Source organism: Mastacembelus armatus, chromosome 9, assembly GCF_900324485.2.
Source record: "Mastacembelus armatus chromosome 9, fMasArm1.2, whole genome shotgun sequence".
In the NCBI taxonomy this organism is placed as follows: Eukaryota; Metazoa; Chordata; class Actinopteri; order Synbranchiformes; family Mastacembelidae; genus Mastacembelus; species Mastacembelus armatus.
In genome coordinates this window covers 23,997,405-24,020,338 of record NC_046641.1, presented here as the reverse complement: position 1 = coordinate 24,020,338, position 22,934 = coordinate 23,997,405, and the positions used below count along the sequence as shown (strand labels likewise).

Below are 22,934 nucleotides of genomic sequence, written 5' to 3'. Positions count from 1 at the left end.
GCAGCATAACAGAGACTATCAGCCATGTAACCAATAAATTGGCTTCATTGTGAGGTAAAGTTGTTTATTTATAGTTCACATTGCAGATAAATATTAGACATTAATACTCCGTAAGGTAATAGAAATGTTCTGTACCTGTGTGCTGTGCTTATATGGGTGGGGTCAGTTCACTCACTTCAGTCCAGTTCACACAGACACTAATACTGTGAAGAACTGTACCGCTTTTATTCTGAAGGAAACAGGAAGAGACGAAGAGAGAAGTGAACTGGCCCCAGCTATGACTCCAGCACCAGTAATCTCATCCCAGATTACATTAAATATTGACTTCAAATTAAAACGTCCTAAAAACATAAACATATTACAGAAATGAAATGTAGATACAATGTTATTCTGTTATTGGGTTGTACAATATGACATACAGTTCGTACACTTGTAGATTTAGAAAAGGTCCGGCCTAAAAACATAAAAACATTTCTATACATTAATCTAAAAGACAGAGGCACAGCCTCATGTCAGTGACTTGTTTAATAAAAACAGATATCAGGTTTCCTGTAGCAGAAAATGTGTTTGTTTTTTCTTTCTGCAGAACAGAAGCATCGTGCCACAACTGGTGCAGTATCACATTTTCATCCTATATCTTACGATATCTTACGTTCACATTTTGGTTCCACATAGGATAGATAAAATCTGCGTAAACCTAAGCATGAGTGGTGATCTGCAAATTCATCCCAGGAACCACGACTGGAAGGAGGAGCTGCTCAGTAGGAAAAAGAACAAGGACAGTGCCCTCATCCAGGACTATTAAAACTGGTCAGTGTGTTCTGACAGGTGGCTCCAGCTTGTTGGACAAGGCGGTCAGCACCTGGTCAAACTTGGAATATCGCAGTGCCTGCTTCTCCACGGCTCCCCTGCTCCCCCACAGCAGCCTCATCTGGAAGTCGGTGAGGAAGAGCTCCAGGACTTCGGACTGCTCCTGGAAACCTGGATAGTCAGATCAGAGTCTCAGCATCAGCAACAGAGGACCTCAGTTCTGCTAATCATCCATCCATCCATCCATCATCTATACCCCCTTAGTCCTAACCAGGTTCCCAGGGATCTGCTGGAGCCTATCCCAGCTCTCTTTGGGTGAAAGGCAGGGGTCCACCAGTCCATCACAGGGCCTGCACTAATCACTGAGAAGAACAGTCTTATCTCTTGAACTGAGTCACTCGAGTTAATTATTTATTATTTATTCACAAGCAGATTTTTGCACTGTGAGGAAAAGAGTACACACACACACACACACACACACACACACACACACACACACACACACACACACACACAGGAAATGTATAGACAGTCAAAAATGGTTTTTGGTTTCCACCCAGTACTGCAAGTGATCAAACAGTCATCAATGCAAATGACAAGAAGTTTGTTTTACCTTGCGTGACATTAACGTCACTCTGAAACCGAAGTGAACAGGGTTACTACAGAGTATTTCACTGCTTTATTTAGCCTCTCTGACCTTGTAGTTTGCTCTCAGCATTAGAGCGATAGATGCCGCCCAGCTGTGCGATGGTCCTCGCTGCCCCCAGGTGGAACATCACCACATCCACGCCTACTTCCACCGTCTCCCACGGCTCAGTCCCCTCACCCACCGCCATGCTCTTCTCCAGCAGGGACAGGAGGGGGAGGACATGGGGGAAGGTGGTGTTGGACAGCGGACAGCTTTCTGCAGGACAGAGTCAGTGTTTAAAGTTGTGTAAAGGAAGATGTGCTCTGCAAAAGCACCAACAGGGTTCAGTATATAACTAGGCCTGGTTTCCATGGCTCCACGCATGTGGAGATACTCTACCTCTCCCATCATTCAGGCTCTTCATAAACGGCCTCAGAGTTTTCTCGTAGAGAATCGCGCCCTCTGTGTGCCGCTGCCGTAACGTCGTCCAGGTCTGCTCCAGACGGGACACCTGAGACAGAAACGCATCACCGTTAACACCTGGAAGAAATGATGTCCAGATGCAGGGGTGGTGTCAGAGGCTGGCACAGACCCCCTTAAATGAAAACAGTGATCGAAGAACCACACAGAGATTTTTATTGTGTTTCAATCAGTATAATCCCAGTTGATGCTGTGATGTGATTTGCTGCATGTGCATGTCTACCTGCGGCAGCTCTAAGGATCTCATCACAGCAGCGAAGCCAAACATGTTTCCCATGGTGCTCTTGAGCTCAGCGGCGATTTGGATGATTTTGTGAAGCAGACCGGCCCGTTCCTCAGTGGTCCCCGTGCAGCCCAACACGTTCACAGCCAACGTGATCGCCATGGTTTGAAACCTGCACCAAACAGATGCAGGTTCAGCTCAGTCACAATCATGCACCGGTTCCACTTATCAACAAAAAACCACGGAGGTGAATATATTTGGAGAAAAGCCATTTTTAGTGAGAAGGGCCAGGACCAGCAGCAAATGCACAATGAATGAATGTCAGAGTCCAGTCTACAGGGATTATAGGTGCCAGCACTGGCTGTCCATGTGTGGACTCACCTCTCTAGCAGGTCCAGTCTCAGCTGTTGTCCATGTGGTAACGTTAGCAGCTCCATCCCAGAACTGACTCCCATCATCCTTTGCACCTCTGGAGTCACCTCCAGAATTCTGGCCACCTGGGAAACACAGACACGTGATTACTGGTCTACGTCTGCACGTGTGTGTTTCTGCTTGATGACTTAATGCCCTTAATGACACATTATCACCTCATACTTAAGTTGTCAAGACTAACAGACTGGATCAAATAGTAAAGTTGCAGGAGATAAAGTGGAAGAAGAGAAATCAGCTGAAATGTTGGTGAAGATTTCACTGTGTGTTACATTATGCTGTGTGTTTTTAGCCAGTATTAATAGAAAAAGAGAAGAACGTTCAACATACCCTGCAGTCAGCCTTGGTGATGTGTTTGGCTGCTGTCCTGGGGTCGATCTCAGCCAGCAGCTCCTTCACCCTCCGCAGGATTCCCACCTCCAGAGGCTTGTTGTCCTTGGGCATCAGCGGCGACTGGTACCTGTTTGGTTTGAAACAAGACACCGTCTCCACCACCGGCGAGAAGTCCAAGTTCCTGTCCTCCACCCTCAGCGCATCGATGCCCACCGACCCTTCCTCCACCCTCAGCCTCTCCACATAGCTCAGGGGGCCGGGGTACAGCTCTGTGTAGCAGCTTCCATCTGTATCATAGGAGGGGGGGTCCTGGTTCAGATGAGCTTGGGGTCTGTCGTTACACTGTCTTTGGAGGGTGCTGTTCGGGGAGGGCGGGGGTCGGGTGTCTGAACACCTGGACAGGGACGGGGATGAAGCCACGCTGGCTGCCCGGCTACTGCGAGGGCTTGTAGAGAGCAGCGCTGGAGGCAGAAGAAGAGAAGGGAGAGAAGAATATTCATCAACAATGTGATTTCAAAACCATCAGCTCCTCCATGTTTGTTGTGGCTAAAACACATAGCAGCACTGTAGTAACACAGTGTACGCCATCATCCCCCCTTCATTTTCTGTGGAGGTGAATTTGTACAGCATTAAAGCTGGAGTCATTTCAAAGACCAAGGTCTTTTTAAGAACAAACTCCTTCTGCTCAGTTTCAACATGGAGCAGATGTTTCATATCTGATTTATTTGTCTCATAAAAACCACGTTGACTCTTTAAGGTCTGTGAACAAGGTGCACGTGTGGTCACACTGTTTGCTCGCACACTGTGATGACCTTCAACTTAACATTACATAAAATCATACCAAGTACCGGTACTATGACCAGTACTAAGAAAACTCTATGTAGGTGCACTGTTATGTTTCTCAAAAATGTCACATTTACATTTTATTTCTAAAATCTTTGCTCTTGGCCATGGCAGCTGTTTAAACAGCGACTGTAGTGTTTAGTTACAGGTCAGGGTGGAGAAGGTGATTAAAACATGATTAAAACAAAGTGAAGAAAACACTTGTCAGGTTCATTTGCCTCCATTCTATATTAAACCTGCAGCCACAGTCCAGTCTTATCTCAGTACTACATCTGGAGTCAAAGGTCTGATTTTGCCTTGTGAGCCTCAACACTCCCTTGTGTAACAAACCTGTCCCTGCTGCTGCTGCTGCTGCTGCTGCTGCTGCATGTCACATACTCCCTGAACTTTAGCCCTGTTACCTTAAAGACTGCAAACGCCCCCCCCCCTCACCTAAGCTGCTGTGACACAGCGGAGCTGGACCACAGTCAGTCAGTCCATCGTCTGCAGTGAGGGAGGCTGGACACACAGACGCGACATCTCCTGACTCACACGCTCAGATCAAAACATCAGGTGAACAAGATTTCGAAGGTAAAGCAGCTTCGTCATCTTTTGCAGTCATTGTGTTTGGGTTAGACAAGTGTTACACTGATGTTCTGTGCATGAATGGAGCATTCAGCTCGACACCGAGTACTTGCAGATGTTTTGCTTCTCTCGGAGCCAGACTGGAATTCCCATATGTTTCCCATCAACAACAGGACTGCACTTCATGAAAGCACCGAGCAACCTGGCCGTGCTCATTCACTATTATGGCTCCTAAAGTTTGACGAATAAACTGGGAAGAAAAGTAGAGTTTGGTGGTTTGGGATCAGGAGACTCCCAACAACCAGAAACCTAATGGGACACAGATGCAAAGTTAAGATGTTCTGTGCAATTAAAGTGAGAAACCTTCACCTTGTTCTGCTCGTGTGAACGTGTTTTTCATTTTTTTTAAAATGATCTTTTAAATGTTACATAACGTTTATAACAGTGTTAAGTGTTTGATGATTAACACTTTGAAGGTGGTGAAGTTGAATATTTCAATGACCCTTGTGGTTCTAACTCTTGTGAGACAAAAGGCTCTTTCAAACTTTGCACCTTGTAAATACAAATGGGAGCCAGTATTAAACCGCCTTTGTAGCTTAACACCACATCATTACTGAGCACGAGCACCAAGCTGTGAAACCTGAGAGCAGCGACATCTACTCAGCCTCCTGGGTCTTAGCAACAGGAGTTCCCACACTGAGAAGTTGTGTAATCAGGAAGCAGGTTTTGAACTCCAGGGACTCTGGAAGTTATGCAAGTCTTAGAGCAGCGTGCTGGGGAAAGAATGAAGTGTGGTCATGTGCATCGTGCTTGTTCTGACTGTACTTTCTAGCTGGAATTTGTTCATTTCAAGAACAGATATTTAAAAAAGAAAAAGACACACACGTGCATCTCAATAAATTATCATCAGAAAGTTACTCATATATAATATAGATTCATTACACACAGACTGACATATTTCAAGTGTTTGCTTCTTTTCATTTTGATGATTGTAACTTACAGCTAATGAAAACCCCAAATTCATTATCTCAGGTCATCAGAATCTTACTTCAAACCAATAAAAAAAGGATTTTTAAGACAGAAATGTTGGACTAATGAAAAGTATGAACATGCACAGCACAATAATACTTGGTCCCAGCTCCTTCTGCATGAATTACTGCAGCAATGTGGCGATCAGCCTGTGGTGTTATGCTGAGGTGTTATGGAAGCCCTGGTTGCTCTGATACTGAAATAAAACTATTTGACGATGTTCTAACTCATTGAGATGCACCTGTACATGACACGGAGCTGTTTAGACTATAAAATAATGTTTGAAACGGATTTACAGATCCCACATAAGAGGCTCAACTCTCCTGCAAAGGTCTTGGACTATGAGATCAAGGGCCTGTAGAGCAGAGTACACCAGAGTGTCCTCACAAGATTCAGGACTTTTACAAAAAGACCAGTCTTGTTTTTATCTAAGCCAACAACCAGAGTGTGCACAGGAGTCGAATCACTTGGACGTGTTTGTTTTCTAGACTAAACCTCAGTCTTTAGGTCGTAGGTCGTATTAGTCATACCTGAGAGGCCACAAACTGTTTAACGCTATGAGGAAGCTGAGCTTAGAAAGTTCTCAACAAGTGCTCAGCCCTGAAGATCTAACGTCCTTCGTCTCTTGTCAGATTCTCTTGCAGAGATGACCCAACCAACACTGGTGACATTTGCAGTCCTGCTCTGCTCTTCAGCCCTCGTCAATGGAGGGAAAGTCCTGGTGTTCCCTTTGGATGGAAGCCACTGGATCAATATGAAAGTCATCGTCGAGGAGCTTCATGCCCGAGGCCATGAAATCACGGTGCTGCGGCCAACAGACACCTGGTACATCAAGCCAGAGTCCCCCCACTACAAATCCATCACAATAAATGACTCTGCCGGGTTTGATGAAGAGAGCTTTGGGTTGTTTGTAAGAAAACAACTGAGCCTGAGGCGGGAAGGTGCTTCGCTTTGGACCCGTATATCTGTGGAGTATGAAATATTGATACTGTTCTATGAGATGAACAAGAAGCTGCTTCAGATGGTGGGGGGGATCTTTGAGAATCAAAAACTGATGCAGAGTCTCCGCGATACCAAATACGATTTAGTTCTAACAGATCCCGCGACTGGTGGAGGGGTGCTCCTGGGCCACCGTTTGGGTCTTCCACTTGTCTTCAATGTGAGGTGGACTGTTCAGGGCGAGGGCCATCACGCAATTGCACCTTCCCCAATCTCCTATGTCCCAATACCAGGGATGCAGTTGACTGACAAGATGACATTTACCCAGAGGGTCATGAACCTCCTCTACTACATCTTCACCTGTTTTCAGGTTTGGTATATCACAGACCCAAACTATAAACCTTTTGTCCATCACTACTTCGGGAAAGACGTCCACTACATGGAGCTGTTTCAGGCGGCAGACATCTGGCTGATGAGGAACGATTTTACCTTTGAGTTCCCACGACCCACAATGCCAAATATCATCTACATGTCAGGATTTCAGTGCAAACCCTCCAAGCCCCTGTCTAAAGAACTAGAGGACTTTGTCCAGAGTTCTGGGGAACATGGCGTCATTGTGATGACACTGGGAACCCTGGTGCCACATCTTCCTGAAGACATCACCGAGGACATCGCTGCTGCCTTCGCAGAGCTTCCTCAGAAGGTGATCTGGAGACATACAGGCAAAAGACCATCCACCCTCGGAAACAACACCTTACTCGTGGACTGGCTGTCTCAAAACGACCTCCTGGGTCACCCCAAGACCAGACTGTTCGTGGCCCATGGGGGCACCAATGGAATGCAGGAAGCCATTTACCATGGTGTCCCCCTGGTCGGCTTGCCCCTTATGTTTGACCAGCATGACAACTTCTTCAGGATGGAAGCTAGAGGTGTGGCCAAAGTCCTGGACATTGGAATTCTGAACAAAGACAACTTCCTGGAGGCCCTGAAGGAGGTTCTGTATGACCCGAGCTACAGGGAGAAGATGAAGAAGCTGTCCGACCTGCACAGAGATCAGCCCATGAAGCCAATAGACCGCGCCATTTTCTGGATCGAGTTTGTCATGAGGCACAAAGGAGCAGCGCACCTACGAACAGAGTCTTACAAGATGTCCAGGATCCAGTACTACTCCATCGACGTGGTGGCATTTCTGCTGGCGGTTGTTTTGCTGACCTTTGGGGTTTTTATTTCTGCAGTAAAGCTGCTGTGGCGGAGGATGTTTTCGAGAAACAAAGTCAAAAAGGAATGATGAACCTGCTTTGAGACACTGCAGTGGTTTCTGCATCTTCATTTCTTGTAAAGAAAACAGTTTGGTAAAGGGTTCGGTTCTGTCCTGGTGTCCTAACACTGAATGTATGTAGCTGTTTCATATTTCACATGAATAGGTTCTGCAGGATTTTGAATGTTTTCAATTATTCCTATAAACTGCACTTCCTTAATGAAATGAAATCACTTTTAATAACCTGTGATTGGGAAGGGTGGGCAACAATTATAATACTGTTGATCGACCTTTAGTGAGGATGTTATGTTATCAATACATTTCTGCTGTGTGCTTCTGTCCAATCAAATCTCAAATAAAGCCTTTAAACCAAGCTGCAAATATTTATGTTCTTTGTTCTGTCACAGGATTAGTTTGTTCTCATCTGCTGCCGTCTACTGAAAGAATATTGAGGCACGGGGACAAGAACAGTTTGTCTTTAATGCTTTACAATGGCCATTGTCTCTGTTAACTGAGGGGTAAATCTGATAAATGGTGACCTATTAAATTGCTGTTCTGTTCCTTGACTGGACTCGTCTTACTCGACCGATACACACAGAAAAGAGTGTTGGGTTCCTGTAATCAGAGAGCGACTTCAGGGGAGGCTTTTGTTTCACGTTAACAGTGTCTGATTACATTCATTCACATCACAGTCTGCTGCTTTACAGCGTTTAACACATTATTTAGAAAATTAGATGCTGCGTTTGTGACACTCTGCCTTTACGTGAGCGCTGGCGGAGAACAGGGGGCAGGAAGTACTGAGAGGAGGGCGTCCCCTACAAAAACTGGACTGTGGTCTTCATGTTTTTCAAATCTTAAACCATTAACCAATGACTCATCATCTTAACATTTCATGATGAAGAAAGTATGGAAATATATTAAATATCAGCAGAGAAATGCATCTATTATAAATATAATATATATGAAATGACTTTAAAGAAAATATCTCTATCAAGACTATTAAACCTTTGTCTGTTGACACATGTACATTAGCCATGTCAGGCTATAACAGCCAATGAATTCTGCTTTAATCGCACGTCCTGTGCACCAACACCAGTGGCCTGACTGTGTCACGTTAACCTCATGGAGCGACTCTCCTTAAACCTTATGGATGCACGTACAGAAAAGAGGAGAGAGTGTAGTTCGGTATCAGACTCACTGTGGCTGCTGTACGGAGCAGAGAGAGTCTGGTTGTCCTCTCCGGCAACACCTGCCTCCCTGCGGTGGAGAGAGGAAGGACTGCACAGACACAGAGAGAGAAAGATGCTTATCAGCCTGTAGGAAACAGGATCTCGTTCTGAATCTGCATCTGATGTTTACAGTCTCAGAAAGAAAGAAAATCACGTACACAGGAAGTTATGCCTGAATTCATTTATTCAAAGTGTGATAACAGATTCATAACCTTTGTTTATTTTAACTGTGTGTAAACAGTAAATAGTCCATCTCCAGTGCTGTCATAGTTTTTACAGCTGATCCATGTTGAATGTTTACAGGTATGTTAACCATGTTTCCATCCTGAATAAGAGAAGGTGCACTAAGGAAAACATGTGGGTTGTTCTACATGAGAACTTTGTTTCCTGTTTCCTGACTTTCCACAGTGAATTTAAAGGCCACATGTCGGATCTCAAAGAAAATCTCAAGCAAATGTCAGTATCCCCGTAGAAACTATGTGTGTCCAATGAAATCTCACCTCCCCTCTCCGTTCCTCAGCCCGTGGCGGCAGGACGGCAGGCTGACGGCGCTGCTGAACGCCGTCTCCAGGTAGCTGAGGGGCAGCGTCCTGTTCACCGGCTGGTAAATCTGAGCTCCGCTCCACTGGGTCAATGCCGCCCTGCTGCCCACGTAGAAGTGGACAAGGGCGGGTAAGGAGTCGAAGGCCTCGTCCTCCAGGCTGTACTGGACTCGAGTGTACGTCTCACTGGAACGAACCACGGTCTTCCTGATGAGGAAGTGCAGTGTTTTCTGCTCCCAGCGGCTGGTGAGGACAAAGTCGCCCGGACTGGACTGAGCGTCTCTCATGAGGAAGTCGCCATGGTTCAACATCAGGCTCTCAGAGACCTGCCGAGAGATTTTACCGAGTCTTGGTTACAGAAATTACTCTGAGCCATTTCGATTTTAACACGAAAGTTAACACACCACAAGAAATGATGCGACCACAACTACTTTTAGTTATAGTTGCATTTTTGTAGACACAAGACAAACTGAGATTGGGGAGATCATGTTGGTCGTTACTTCCCTGGGATGTCTGAGCTTCAAGGTGATAATGGTCTCACGTGTCCAACAATTGAACTTTTAAACAGATAATACGTGTTTATTAATGTGAAACCAATAAGCTGTGGTTAGTTTCTGCCATCAGAGTATTTGTGAGTCATAAACCAGGTCTGGAGGAGATTTTTATGGTTACACTTTGGTTATGACATCGAGCCTGCTGAGTCCTCACAGTCTACAGAAAACAATACCATGGTGTTTATTAGAGCACACATGACGTTAAACTGAGAACCTGTTGGCATTAATGTAAGTTCGTCTGACTGGAGCTGTAACTATCAGCTTTCCAGGTCATCGAAATGTTTGTCTGAACTGAACACTTGGCACCTGCTGGCGTTTGAACAGAGCGCCCTCATGTGGTCAAAATGCTGCATCAGCTTTTAAAGGACAAGTCCACCCTAAAATAAAGACGTGTTATTTTAACAGGAAACTGTTCTTGTTGTATGTACAGTGAAGTCCCAGTAAGTTTTATTATGGATGGTTTTGTTAAGACTATGTCTAACTCAATGTTCAAACCATTTCCTAAACCGTATGTGTGTGTGTGTGTGTGTGTGTGTGTGTGTGCCCACAGACCTCACAGGGGATGCAGCCATGGTACCAGGCGTGGCTCTTCAGGTTGGTGCCGCTCAGCTTCAGCTCCTCCTCCAGCTGCTTCCTCAGTGTCTCAGACGGAGGCTCCAACCAGAACTTCTCTTTGCAGAACTTAAAGGGCATCACAGGCGCACAGTCAAACACCAGACCCCAACAGAAGCGACACAAAAAGCAACAAAAGACTTTACACCATCATGTCAGTATCAGCTGCATTTCCACAAACCGGTCTCCTCCTGTTAAAGAGCAGGCTGAAATGACAGAACAGCCATTGTGGCTAAATGCAGCCAAACGCAGCCTCCTCGCTCTGAGGTTCAGTGTGTTAGAGGACAGAGGGGATGAGGAGGGAGGGAGGACGGCTCCGACATTCCCACACTGGCACCCACGCTGGCAGCACCAGGGGCCTGAGACCCATGCTGGAGTCTTGGCCTGGTTGCTGTGGTAATGTCATTGTGCGATGGGTGTCATCACTCAGCGTCGCTTTGTCTGTCGCGCTTTTAAACGAAGCTACTGTATATCAGGATTTTGCACCGACAACAGGCTGGGAATGCTTTTGTGAGCTGACACACACACACACACACACACAGATTAGTTACTGTTATTGCTGTTGTATAAGTGACATGTTGTGTTTCTTCCCTGACAACACCCACCCCTCCAGCTTTGAATGGTTTGTCCCACTGAACCGTGAATCAAGGGCTGGGATCCTGGCCAGGACCACTTCGAGACTAAATAGGAATGTGTGTGTGTGTGTGTGTGTGTGTGTGTAGGTGTGTGTGTTGTAGGGCAAAGACCTGGAAGAACCTCTAATGAATAGCTATAATTTCATTAGCATTTTCCTTCATTGCCAGCTTGTCTAATTCAGACGAGTGTGTTTGTCAAGTATCCAATTATAAGTCAATGAACCTTTTCCAGGCCGAGCCGCCGGTCGAATCGGGGCAGCCGTGTTGCCAGAGGAAACCGAGGCAGCTTCAGAGTATTTGACCACGGAGGGCCACATTCCCCGAGCCTTTACCGTCGCCTGTCCAGACTGAATCAGAGCCGAGCGAGGGGCGGAGAGGATCCCAGCAGCAGAAACCAGTTTTAGCTTAGCCTTTACTGAAGCTGGTGCCACTGCTGGGACCTGGAAGTGTCTTATAATGACAGAAGTGAGAAATGCAGCATCATGAAGAAGCCAAAGAGTTAAAGGATAAAAATAGATCTGCAATAAAGAGGAAACTTGCCTTCACATATTCTCCACTGCTGTCAGGCCCGTCCTGCTGGCTGAAACACAAAAACAAACACATGAATGAGACTTTTTTTTTAGCCACTCTGACCTTTGCATAACTGCACACGTGCATCTCCTCAGTGCTTTGCCTTGTACACTGTGTAACACGGAGCACAGACAGACGGGCCTTTATTCCACACTGTTCTCTGTGCTCCCAGGTCAGCCGGGCCTTTAAAACCTCCCACACACAGTAAACATCCAGCAGCAAGAGCCTACCCTCCGCTAAGAAGCATTAAAAGACACAAAGTACATCTGAGTCTTAGATATTTGGATAAGTTGAAGCTGCTGCTGGAGCTATAACGTGCTGTGTTTCTGTCTGCTGTCTATCTTCTTGCACAACCGTTCATCCGACACCACCCAGCAACAGTTTGCAACACAACAAACTTCTCCAGGGAGGATGATGAATATTTCTGCTGCCGTGTGAAACCTCATGTCTGCACATCGTCTGTTTCTCAAGCCTGAAGCGAAGGAAACTGCTTTTCTCCCCTGACGCCCGTCCAGTAATCCCAGCAGCTGGCCTCTCCCCGAGCCCGAAGGCTATGGGAGTCACAAAACCCAGCTCGGCACCGGAGGACCACTGACACGTTTCAGCTGACGCTAGAAAAAGGCAGAAACGGCCAAAGTGCAGTTTCTTTCTGACAGCAGTGATGTCTTGTGTCATCAAAAGTGCCCGTTGACAGTGCGAAACACGTTTTTTCCTCAAAATGCTGCATATTTCCCTGAGTAACACCAGGGGAGGTGACCTTTTGTTCCCAAACAGACTCTGAGAACAGACACACACGTCTGCACCTCTATCTTTGTGAGGACTTTCTCTGACATGATGCATTCCTGAGCCCTCGGTCTCCACTTGTTGGGACGTGGCCCGTGGATGCACTTCACATTCAGGGACACGTTCCCAGCACCTCCTGACAGCAGGAACAGCTTGTTTCTTTGTTGTAATTTGTTGAATAACATAAAAAAACAAAACTAGGATCACAGCGTGACGGTTGTCGGCCTCCACCAGCCACTCGGGCTGGAGTTTATCTGCTTTGTGATAAATAAACGTGCAGCATTTCACCGTAGAACTGTCACAGCCGGGACAGCTGGGTGTCCGGGTACACCCTGGACCCCCTTATCCTGTCTGTCTGATCTCAGTGGTTTCTCAGGAGCTGAGTTCTGTCAGACATTTGAAGAGCGGGGACAGGACCAGTGAGACAAGAAGACATAATTTCACATAAATTGATCGTCATGTCCTGACTAATCAGTCAAATCACCGAGGATACATGTGTGGGGGGTGCAGATTTCAAAATAAAAGCCTGTGAGCCACATGGGAGTTGAGAAGCTGAAACTCCCTGCTGCTTCTGTTCACACGACAGGAGGAAAAAAGGGAATTTTGCAGATCAATTTCTGTCAAATGATCAGATTCCTCCTCCTTAGCGGTGGAAGTCGGTCTGATTCTGAAGCAGTCCTGTCTGTTCTGTGAACCAGGAGCCCGGAAACTCCCTTCACCTCGGGGCTACGTTCCCCAGAACCAGCCTCAAACTTTACAGCACTTCCTGCTCCTCGGAATAACTTCACACACACACACACACACACTGTGGATTACCACTCTAATGTTAACCCATCACAAACACAACATCACCCACACACAGGAGCTGTGGAGGTTACTACAGGCTGACACAGAGTGGAAAAGAAATGAAGCTTGACCTCACAAACCACTTCTGCTCTGACTGAGTCATGAACTGGGAACCAGAACTGGCTCTTTGGTTTCTGACAGTAAAAATCACTGAAGCTGATCTGACCCCCCTGTCTCTGGAATGTAGTGAAGTCCACGTAAGAAGCGGCAGAAGATGGAAATATCCAAAAAGTACAAATACCTCAGTATAGTGTACTTGGAGGACTTCAGTACTGGTGCTGTGCCTGTTTCTGTTAAACTGAAGTACAATGAACAAACCTCTTGTCCCACTCAGCCACACCTTCCTAATTAGACACTTCAGGTAAGGTACTTTCACTTTGTTGACTCAGCTCAGCGTGAGGAGGAAAAATATCTGGTGTCTGACACCAAACAGCCTCCTCACACCTGCTGCAGTCAGAGTCCGGACCAGGTGGGACGGACAGGCCGCCTCCGTGCCAAGAGCCTTATCTCTGCCCTGACTCAAGCCAGAGCGGGATCACGTTGCTCCTCTTATGTAACGCCCAGTTCAGACTCAGCCTGTTCGCACACGCGCGTGCACGCACACGGACACACAGGCACGCGCGTGCATGCACACACACACACACCCACACACACACCCACACACCCACACCCACACACACACAGACTGCAGACAGTCTTCAAAGTTGTAACTGTTTTACTGATCAGAAACTTTTTAAGTCAAACTGACCCCAGACCTGAGACCGTTTCTGCTTAAAATGCATCAAAAGTGCGACCTGTTCACGAGTCGAACATGCAAGTCCGAACCAGGTCCCTGTCAGTCCAACCTGAAGTGGGTCCTGCAGTCCTTCAGCACAACGTTTCCTCTGTTCACACAAACAGCCCAGACTGGAAACCAACGGATTTCTGTCTCACCGTGTCTCCCCGGAGCCACAGTCCACGTCCCCAGCTTCACTCATCCTGTCCCGAACAGTCCGACGCGGACTGACCGGACTTTCAGCAGCTGACGGACTGACGCTCAGGGTGGGCCACTGCGCATGCCCACTGGCACACATCTGCTCCGTTTCTACGCATTTTAATCTAGACCAGGGTTATTTAGAATAAATCACTTTATTAGAACATTCGTATATTTTTACTTACTACTTTAGTATCGAAGTATTTTTATAGGTTAGTCTTCCTGTCATCGTGTCTTTGTAAAATTAAAGGACTTTGTTCTTATAACTGTCTCGGTATTATAAGGGCAGAACCGGGTCGGTATCACCTTAATCTTATTCTGTTTATAAATACTTATCTTGTTATTCACTGGGACACCCAGAGTCACAGTCCTGACAGATACACAACCACTGCCCAGATGTGCAGTCCGTTCTGTGCAATTACAATCTCATTCCTGTATCTGTCTTTGTTCACTGCATTTTGTTTTGCTGCTATCTGGTTTGACGTTGCCATGAAGAAAGTAACATAGTTCAGGAAATGAGACAACAACAGCCTGACAGGATGGGGACTTTCTGCTTTAAAGCTTTAGTTCTCATGCTCCTTTAAAAGGAAATCTGATTAGAATCTCAGGCTGAGAAACCAAACAGACTATTTCAAACTCTCTCACCTGTCAGTACCCTTCTCAGTCCTGGTGCTTTCCTGTGATAACCCCCACTGCTGCTCCGTTTGGTCGTCCACATGGCTGCGAGCCCCCTCACCTATCGGGTCCATCTGCACGTACACATCCTGCATGGGAACCACCTTTGGGCCATTAACTGCCATATCTGAAGGCTTTCCTACTGAAGCATCCTTGCTTCTTGACAGTGCCTCTCCTGGAGGATCCTTGAAGCGGATTTCGGGTGCCGAGGTCAAAGGTGAAGCCCGGACGGGTGTCGGGGTGGCGGGCAGCAGCCGGGTGGGTGTAGAAACAGGCACAGGTTGGTCCAGACTGCTCAGACTGAGGCTGGACAGAGCACTGAGCAGGGGGGAGTCTTGGACGTGTTCTCCCGCCTTCCTCTGGCTCTGCCCTCCACTCACCCTATCTTCCTCCTCCTCCTCCTTCTTCTTCTTCTTCTCCTTCAGCCCCCTGCCGTTCTTCTTCTGCTTCTTGCTGCAGGGCATAGTGCCCACATGCGTGTACATGTCTCTGGAGCAGGCGTAGCTGGGGCTGTGCACGCACGAGCTCATGTCATCCACCGACTGGTCCCCGGCCGCTGCTGATTTGGCACCACAGAGGCTCCCATCATGCTCGGGGGCGGTCTTGGTGTTGGTCTTCGCTGACTGGCGGCAGATGGTGAGATTGGTGAGGCTCCCAAACCACTTGAGATCTGGAGAGTAGGGTGGAAGAAACAAATAATTAATGTCAGCGAATGAATCTGAGTCTCAGTGTGTGGATGAAGAAGCTGCCACACAAATGCCAGAAAACAAAAATCCCTTTAGTTTTTCTTGGAGCTCACAAGTTTAACTAATCAGTCGGTCAGCTGTGAAGAAAGTCGTTCACATGACACACAAAACAACCGTGAAATAAAAAGAGGCTAAAAAAGCCTCATCAAATATAAAAACCCAAATGAAAAACATCCACAGGAACAAACAACAAACACTAAAAGATGCAAAACCTCATAAGTTACAAACAGCAGCTATTTCTTGATATTTAGTGTTTATGGAAGTTCATTTATTGACAAATTCAACTGTTTATTGATTATAGGAGCCAGAGTTTTAAATGTGAGTCACTCAGTCTCCTCCTGTCAGCTGGACTCACGGATGTTAACGTGCTACATGCTAATAAGCTAAACGACAGAGCTGAGCCTGTTTCTGTAAAACACTTTCTGCTTCCTGCTTCTGCTTTTGCACAGATATACAGTTTGTGTGTGAAGACTGAGACCACTACAGACCAAAAACTCCAGGTCCGTGTATCAGTCTTACAGACCTCCTACAGTTCAGGTCCTGGCAGTCAAGCAGAGACAGTCTGAGCTCAGACTCTGGATGATGAAGTGCAGGAAATGACACCAGTTGTTACAACAGAGGACACGTTGCTGTCAGTAAAGCTGCAAACATGACTGTTAGTCGTGTTAGCAGCTGAGAAGGTTTAGTCCTAAGCAGCGTGTACTCGTACGTGTTAGACACAGGTAAAGGTTAATGAAAACATCCATCCACTATCTAGACCCCCTTAGTCCTAACCAGGGTCCCAGGGACCTGCTGGAGCCTATCCCAGCTCTCTCTGGGTGAAAGGCAGGGGTCCACCCTGGACAGGTCCCCAGTCCATCACAGGGCCACATAGAGACAGACAACCTCACACACTCACACTCACTCCTATGGGCAATTTAGAGTCACCAATCAACCTGACATACATGTTTTTGGACTGTGGGAGGAAACCAGAGTACCTGGAGAAAACCCACACAAGCACAGGGAGAACATGCAGACTCCACACAGAAAGGCCCCTGATGGGTTTCAAACCAGGAACCTTCTTGATGTGAGGCAACAGTGCTAACCACTAAACCAACGTGCTCCCCAGAAAACATTCATATCCTGTGAAAAATCCAAATGAGTCATGCGAGGAATGTTGAACCTCTCGTCAGTTTCCACCGTGAACTGCAGCGTCTCGAGCTCTCAGCAGTGTTTGATTATGTTTCTGCCCCTGAGGATCCATTAGACTCTGAAAACACTGACAGATATTTATTTCCTCAGCTAAATATAGACTCAGGACTCGGAGAGAGGCAGAGAAAGGAGATGCTGGAGATGCAGATGCAAAGATTCACGTTGAAGGCAGCACGAATCCTCTGCTGCTGTAACAGCTTCCACTCAGTCTGTTTACTGGATAAGAAGGAAAGTTTCAGGGCCCTGAGAAGAGTCACCACCTCTGGAGATCTACTGCCCTGCTTGTTTTCCAGCTGCTGCTTACCTGGATCTTCAGCCAATCAGAAGCTGGAAGTGCAGGGCTAGTTGGAAAACAAGTAGGGCAGTAGATCTCGAGGACCAGAGTTGGTGACCACTGCCCTAAATTAGCTCAAACTGTGTCAGATCATCTTTAGGGTGATAGTGGATTTGGTGCTGATGCAGACTGTCTAACTCAGAAAGCCAGAAACAGTCATTATTATTCTACCTGGGCTTTTTAAAAACCATCTAAGGAGAGAAAATGACCTGTAGGTCAAAGCTCTAATGCAGCTGCTTACACTCGCATTTACTATTTCATTTACAGGAAGCTGAGATATAGCTCTAACCACAAGAGCTTAAAACAGGCATCAGCAAATAGAAAAGGCTGTTCTGCAGAATCTGCACTGTCATAAGTTGAGATGACAATCGAGCAGCAGTTTGGAGTGTCTGAAAAACTTGTCACAGACTGGAGCAAAGAAGAATCAACTCCTAATGCTGTGAAACTAACCACAAACCTGATCCTGGTCTGAGCTGGAGGAATAAGCTGATCTAGTACTCAGTAAAATTTGGGTTTGAAAGGCAGTGAAGTAAATCAGGCTGATTGGATTATTAAACCAGCTGATGTGGGACCTGATGTTCCCACAGTGTGAACAGACCAAACCAGATGTTCTCAGATTAGATCTGGGCCATTTATATTTGTGGTCCTAGATCCGATTCCTATCCGTCAGAACGGTCAGATCAGAATCCATGTGGTTGTTTTAACGTCTCCCTCCTCTGCACATGTCGCCTGTCATCATCATTCAACATCAGACCAGACATCAGGACATCAGTCCTGGCCCTGAACCGGGCCAAACCCATTCTGGACCTGTCCCTGACTGATAAACATGCACTGTGTCCTGGATCCTGTATGCTGTATACTGGTTTGTGCGATGGCTCACACTCCTAATCGACCTCAGAGAACAGCAGCACTGGTTTGTTTACTGTTTGTTTTCAGGCCTAACTGCGCTGAATGAATGGCCTGCAGATGCATCATGGGTGAACTTCAGCCTTAATTAGAGAGCAGAAGAAGAGAAGCACACTGAGCCGTTGTCCTTTCAGCAGACATTCGCTGTCGATTCTTAGCTGAGCTCAGCCGAGCCGCTGTCCATTGAGCCCGCACAAAGACGCTCCTGTCCCCCGTTTACAATGGACCATGAACACTGTTTGTAAGTGGAACAGTGGACAAAGATCCAAAACACACAAACATATACTATCACAGAGTGAAAGCAGCATCAATAGGGCACATTATTTTATAGGGTTACACAAATACACTGTCACCAGCCTCTTTTCTCGGCCCCGTCCACGACCCTGTCCCTGTTTCTGCCCCTTTCAATAAGTACTTTTACTCAAGTACTGAGCAGTTTTCAGGTATTTCCATGTACTGTTCTGAATGTTGTACTTACTCCATTTAAACTGTGTGTTTAAAATACACAGACACTGTCACAAACCAGGTTTGGTCTTTAATAACTTTTTTGGGGTTTTTGTATGTTTATCATATCGTTTTAATTAACTAGAGACTAGAGCTGTCGAATCAACGCACAGGTTTAAATAACAGAGGGAGTTTACCTTCACCGCTTTATTCATTTCTCTCTTTTATTTAATGGAAATTACAGTTTGAGGCCCAAACAGGGAAAAACAACCAAATTATATCAAATTTAACAGCAGATACACTGAAAATGTGTATTTGAGTTTAACTTTAGGTCCATCAGTTTTGTTGATCTAATTCATTAACTCAATTTGAAAAAACTTTATTAATTAATTAATTAATTAATTAATTTGTCTTTTGTCAGTGTTTCAGCTTAGGTCCTTTTCCCTGCTCATACTTCTGTAGAGTTTTGAATAAACTTTATTTTTAATGTTGTAGATTTTATATTTAAGTTCTTCTGTCATTTTTTTTTTATCAACCTGTTTATGACAGTTACACAATAATAAAAAGAGGAGACCACCACCTGTGGACATTGTTATTTCACGTTCTAGTGACTGTACTTATGTGCATTTGAACGATTCAGGCTTCAGTCTTGTCTTTGTGAAGCAGTTTAAACTGTCTCTGAGCTTCAAATCTTCTGTCTTGCCCCGACGATCATCTAGAGGAACAGCCCAGCTGTTGCACAGTGTTAGAAGATAAAGTGTAACTTACTGAGTTTCCGCTTGTTCATGGTTCAGGTGTTGGATGTTCACACATAGAAAACGCTCCTAAAGCCCAAATCTTGCACTTTCTCTTGCAGTGTGACGATGATGATGGTGATGATGATGATGCGCCGCATGCTCTTCACTCTGAACCTGCTTCCTGTCTTCTGAACACAGCGGAAACCTTGCGGGTGAATTTCAGAGTAATGTTCTGTTGTGTTGATGCAATCAGATGACAGATCTTATCCAGGGTTGATGCTGGAAATGTCAAAAGTCCCTGTTTTAACAAGACTCAGCTTCAGCTTTTGTCTCAGAGGCCAGAAAAGGTCGTATTTTAGCAGAAACTGAAGCTTCTTCTTCACTTAGTAAAACAAACACACCAAAAAAGAGACACACGTGGATCTCAGGTCCTTGTTGTTTTAGAAATACTAGACTCAGAAACAAAAAAAGAGAAATAAAACGTGAATTTATCCTACTAATAAACACGAAGCTGTAAAGCTGTGTTTCTGACTTTGTCCTAAAAGTTGTGAAACTCAGAATTTAAATAATCTTCAGTATAAAATATGCTCCTAAAAATTCACTGGAGTCTTCAAAATATCAGTTTGTTTTTTTTTTACTTTCTAAATGTCTATAATAATATAAATTATTAACAGTAATAAATTATTATTTATTATTATTAGAGATATTCAGTAGATTTTTTTGTCAAATAATGATGGAATAAATTTCATAGAAATATTTAATTGTTAGTTTAAATTGATCTTTTAGTAGGAATACTAGAAATATTAGTGTGAAACTTTAAGATTTGCTTTATGATCAGTAATCGATCACAGAAAAGAGAATGAGGGCATGTTGTTATGAGACGCAACATTTCCAAAACAAACACTACACATTAGAACATTTTCACTTCTTGTTTCAGTTCTTAAAATCACAGGGTGGAGCTCAACCTCACATTCATCATCATGTTCACACGACAGGATCCAAAACAGACTGAAAACTGAGGACAATCCCTGGAGTTTGGCTCAGTACTGGAGAAGTTCTGAGAAACATCTGCTTATTGTGTCTTAAACAGAAGGAACATCAGAAACACAATCGCTGATTTTTAAAAATAGTTTGAAATAGAAAAGTGAATAGGAGGTTTTAGACAAACTACTAGCGAGTGTTGCTCTGTCTGCTCATGTTTCCCTCTGTGTTCGTCAGATTAAAAAAAACTAAATGTGCTAAATGTGAGAAGCCTTTTTTAAACTGGCAGAAACAGACAAAGCCGCAGCAGGAGGGCTTTTATCACTCCCCAGACTCTGTGGGTGGGGGCTCGGAGCTGTCAACATCTTGTGCGACACTTCCTGCCAACGTTTCCTGATGAGCAATAATCCCAAAACCAACTCAACAGATTCTTGCGGCCGCCTGAGGCCAAGAAGACTTTCTCTTGGGTGTGTTTTAGTTTTAGGGAGATTTATTCTTAGAGCAGCATCATGACGTGGTGGATGACGTGGCCTCAGGATGGTGGAGCTGTTACTGACTGATTGTTGTGTTTTTGATGTGAGGTTCTCCTCCTCACATTCCCCCAGCTGTTTCATCATCATCATCGTCATCATCATCATCATCATCATGAGTCTTTCACACTGACTGGCCTCCTCCTCCTCCTCCTCCTCCTCCTGCTCCCCCTGCTGGTGTCAAACTGTTTGGGCCCAGCTGGAGGCTTTCGCTGCCCTTCTGTCTGAAATATCCAGCAGTTGCTCTGTCGCCTGAACCGGGACGGCTCAGATCGGACCCAGATGAAGGAAGGTCTGTGCTCAAACAAACAGTCTGCGTAACTTCACAGGAAATGCCTGCACCAAAATAAAGGTCACGTTCTTCATCTGATATGTGCAAACAGGAATAGACTCAACTAGGGCAGCGTGTCATGCAACTAAAAACTTACTCAAGCCAGATTGAACCTGAACCAACGTGATTTCAGCCTCAGTCGTCGAACACAACAGACGCCCAAACAGCTGGTAAACAGCTGGTAAACAGCTGGTGAGCTTAGTCTTAGTCTTTAGTTAAAAAACACCAATGACACTTGTCAGTGAACGGTTTCACACTTTAGGTTGTTATTAAATTTGAAGGCATTTCTTAAAATGTTTTCACATTATTGATACTTGAATGTGATCAATGATTTGATCTGATGTAATCATGTCGGTGTGACAGAGACTCCTAAGGGTTAAAATACGACCCAGAAAACTCTAAAGGGGTCTGAAGAGTTTCTGAAGCCACAGCAGCAGATCTACAGCAGGTAAATGTGTCCCAGCTGTAGATCTGCTCTTCAACACCAGGTGGAAGCAGAACTCCTCAAACAGCCACTCAAAGCTTTTATTTTGGCAAGCCAAAACAATGCAATAAACAAATCCAAAGCTCTTACTGTGAAAACCGGTTCACTGCAGAGAGACATAAATAATGTTAGAGCAGTAGGTGGAGATGGACTTTCATGATGTTCTGGAGAGTTTTCTCTAATTAGGGGAAAGTGAAAACAGCGTAAACCCTTCGATTCTTGTCTGGGTGTAAAAATATCCTGATAGAAATAAAAGCCCAGTAACAAAAATCCAGTAGAGTAAAAGTATTTTTAGAAACTGCACAAAGAAGAAGCAAATAAACAGCAGTGGAAAAACAAGAAAAAGAGGAAGGACAGTGACGTTATGATGTCAAAGTGAAGTCAGATGAAAAGCCGTGAGTGAAGTAAATGAGTCAGTCGGTCGTCTCATCTGTTACCGACTCATTAAACCTCATCTGTCCAGGAAATAATCAGCCTGTGTTCAGTGCAGCAGGTTCTGAAGGAGGCGGCTTTTCTCTCAGTGCCGGTCCAGGACCAGCAGACCTACACCTCACCACCACACTTCGTCCTCACACCCTCACAAGATCTGATCAAATCAAGCCAGAGAACATTTAGGGTTCTCCCAGTAACCATCACACAACCCAGTTTATGACAAACCACTTCCTGGCAGCTGAGATCTGAGGAAATAAAAGGTTTTGTCTTTGTTTCGCACAGAACGTCCTGATTCAGCTTCCTCTCAGTGACAGTCACACTCAATAGATCAGGACAATCAATTGATTTTGGTTTTGGCGTTAAAGCCGCAGAGATCCGGGTTTGAAAAGTGCACCGACCGAAATCTCCACAGTGTCCTGAAACTTGGAAGTGTCCCGAACTTCCCTGTCACCGCCATCTGCCAGTAAAGGAAGATGACGTCTGCCACGGCGTTGTCAAGGTTTCTGTAGCAGCAGCATGAAGAATATGAGGACATCTGGTTGATCAATGAAAACGTGTCCCTCAGTGAGCGGCACCATCTGGCCCACCGAGCTGGAAACTCGCTAATTTATGATGTTTTTTCACTCTGCTAAAGTGAATAAATGCTAAATTGCTGCACGTTAATTAAATACATGTTGTCACTTCTCTGGGGCAGTTAGCTGAAGTGATTCTGAATGAAATACAGAATCAGGTCCACCCTGATCCCATCTCTCCTCTCTCATTACTGTAGGATCTGCAAAACACCAGCATTTGGACTGTTCACTTTGTGTCTGCTCTACCCAGGGACACTGGCCCCAGATAGGGGGGCTAGAACTAGGGGTACT

The 22,934-nt window shown here is 45.4% G+C and overlaps 2 protein-coding genes across 3 annotated transcripts; one reads left to right on the top strand and one right to left on the bottom strand.

Moving 5' to 3' along the window:
• Nucleotides 1-47: 47 nt before the first annotated feature.
• Nucleotides 48-19,520, bottom strand: sh2d3cb (SH2 domain containing 3Cb). Of its 2 annotated transcripts, XM_026322865.2 has the most exons (12): nucleotides 19,345-19,520; nucleotides 14,926-15,625; nucleotides 11,649-11,688; nucleotides 10,414-10,542; nucleotides 9,266-9,633; nucleotides 8,735-8,814; nucleotides 2,901-3,364; nucleotides 2,523-2,638; nucleotides 2,142-2,313; nucleotides 1,838-1,949; nucleotides 1,508-1,714; nucleotides 48-981 (listed from the first exon to the last, which is right to left on the bottom strand). In XM_026322865.2, exons 1-12 carry the CDS (start codon nucleotides 19,361-19,363, stop codon nucleotides 812-814), a joined length of 2,577 nt encoding a protein of 858 aa, XP_026178650.1. In that variant the 5' UTR covers nucleotides 19,364-19,520; the 3' UTR covers nucleotides 48-811. The 2 variants fall into 2 exon arrangements, with proteins under 2 accessions (XP_026178650.1, XP_026178651.1); XM_026322866.1 differs by lacking the exons at nucleotides 14,926-15,625; nucleotides 19,345-19,520 and adding an exon at nucleotides 14,241-14,597.
• On the top strand, nucleotides 4,216-7,566 carry LOC113139543 (UDP-glucuronosyltransferase 2A2-like). The gene is made up of 2 exons (XM_033325345.1): nucleotides 4,216-4,316; nucleotides 5,972-7,566. The coding sequence occupies exon 2, from the start codon at nucleotides 5,986-5,988 to the stop codon at nucleotides 7,564-7,566; it is 1,581 nt and encodes a 526-aa protein (XP_033181236.1). The 5' UTR covers nucleotides 4,216-4,316; nucleotides 5,972-5,985.
• Nucleotides 19,521-22,934: the final 3,414 nt, after the last annotated feature.

Bases quoted from the DNA above. Each gene is read 5' to 3' on its own strand.
- LOC113139543 (XM_033325345.1), top strand. From the start codon at position 5,986: ATGACCCAACCAACACTGGTGACATTTGCAGTCCTGCTCTGCTCTTCA.
- sh2d3cb (XM_026322865.2), bottom strand. The intron at 10,543-11,648 runs GCAAGTTTCCTC...ATGCCCTTTAAG, and splicing joins GCAGTGGAGAATATGTGAAG to TTCTGCAAAGAGAAGTTCTG. The intron at 2,314-2,522 runs GTGAGTCCACAC...TGTTTGGTGCAG, and splicing joins AGACTGGACCTGCTAGAGAG to GTTTCAAACCATGGCGATCA.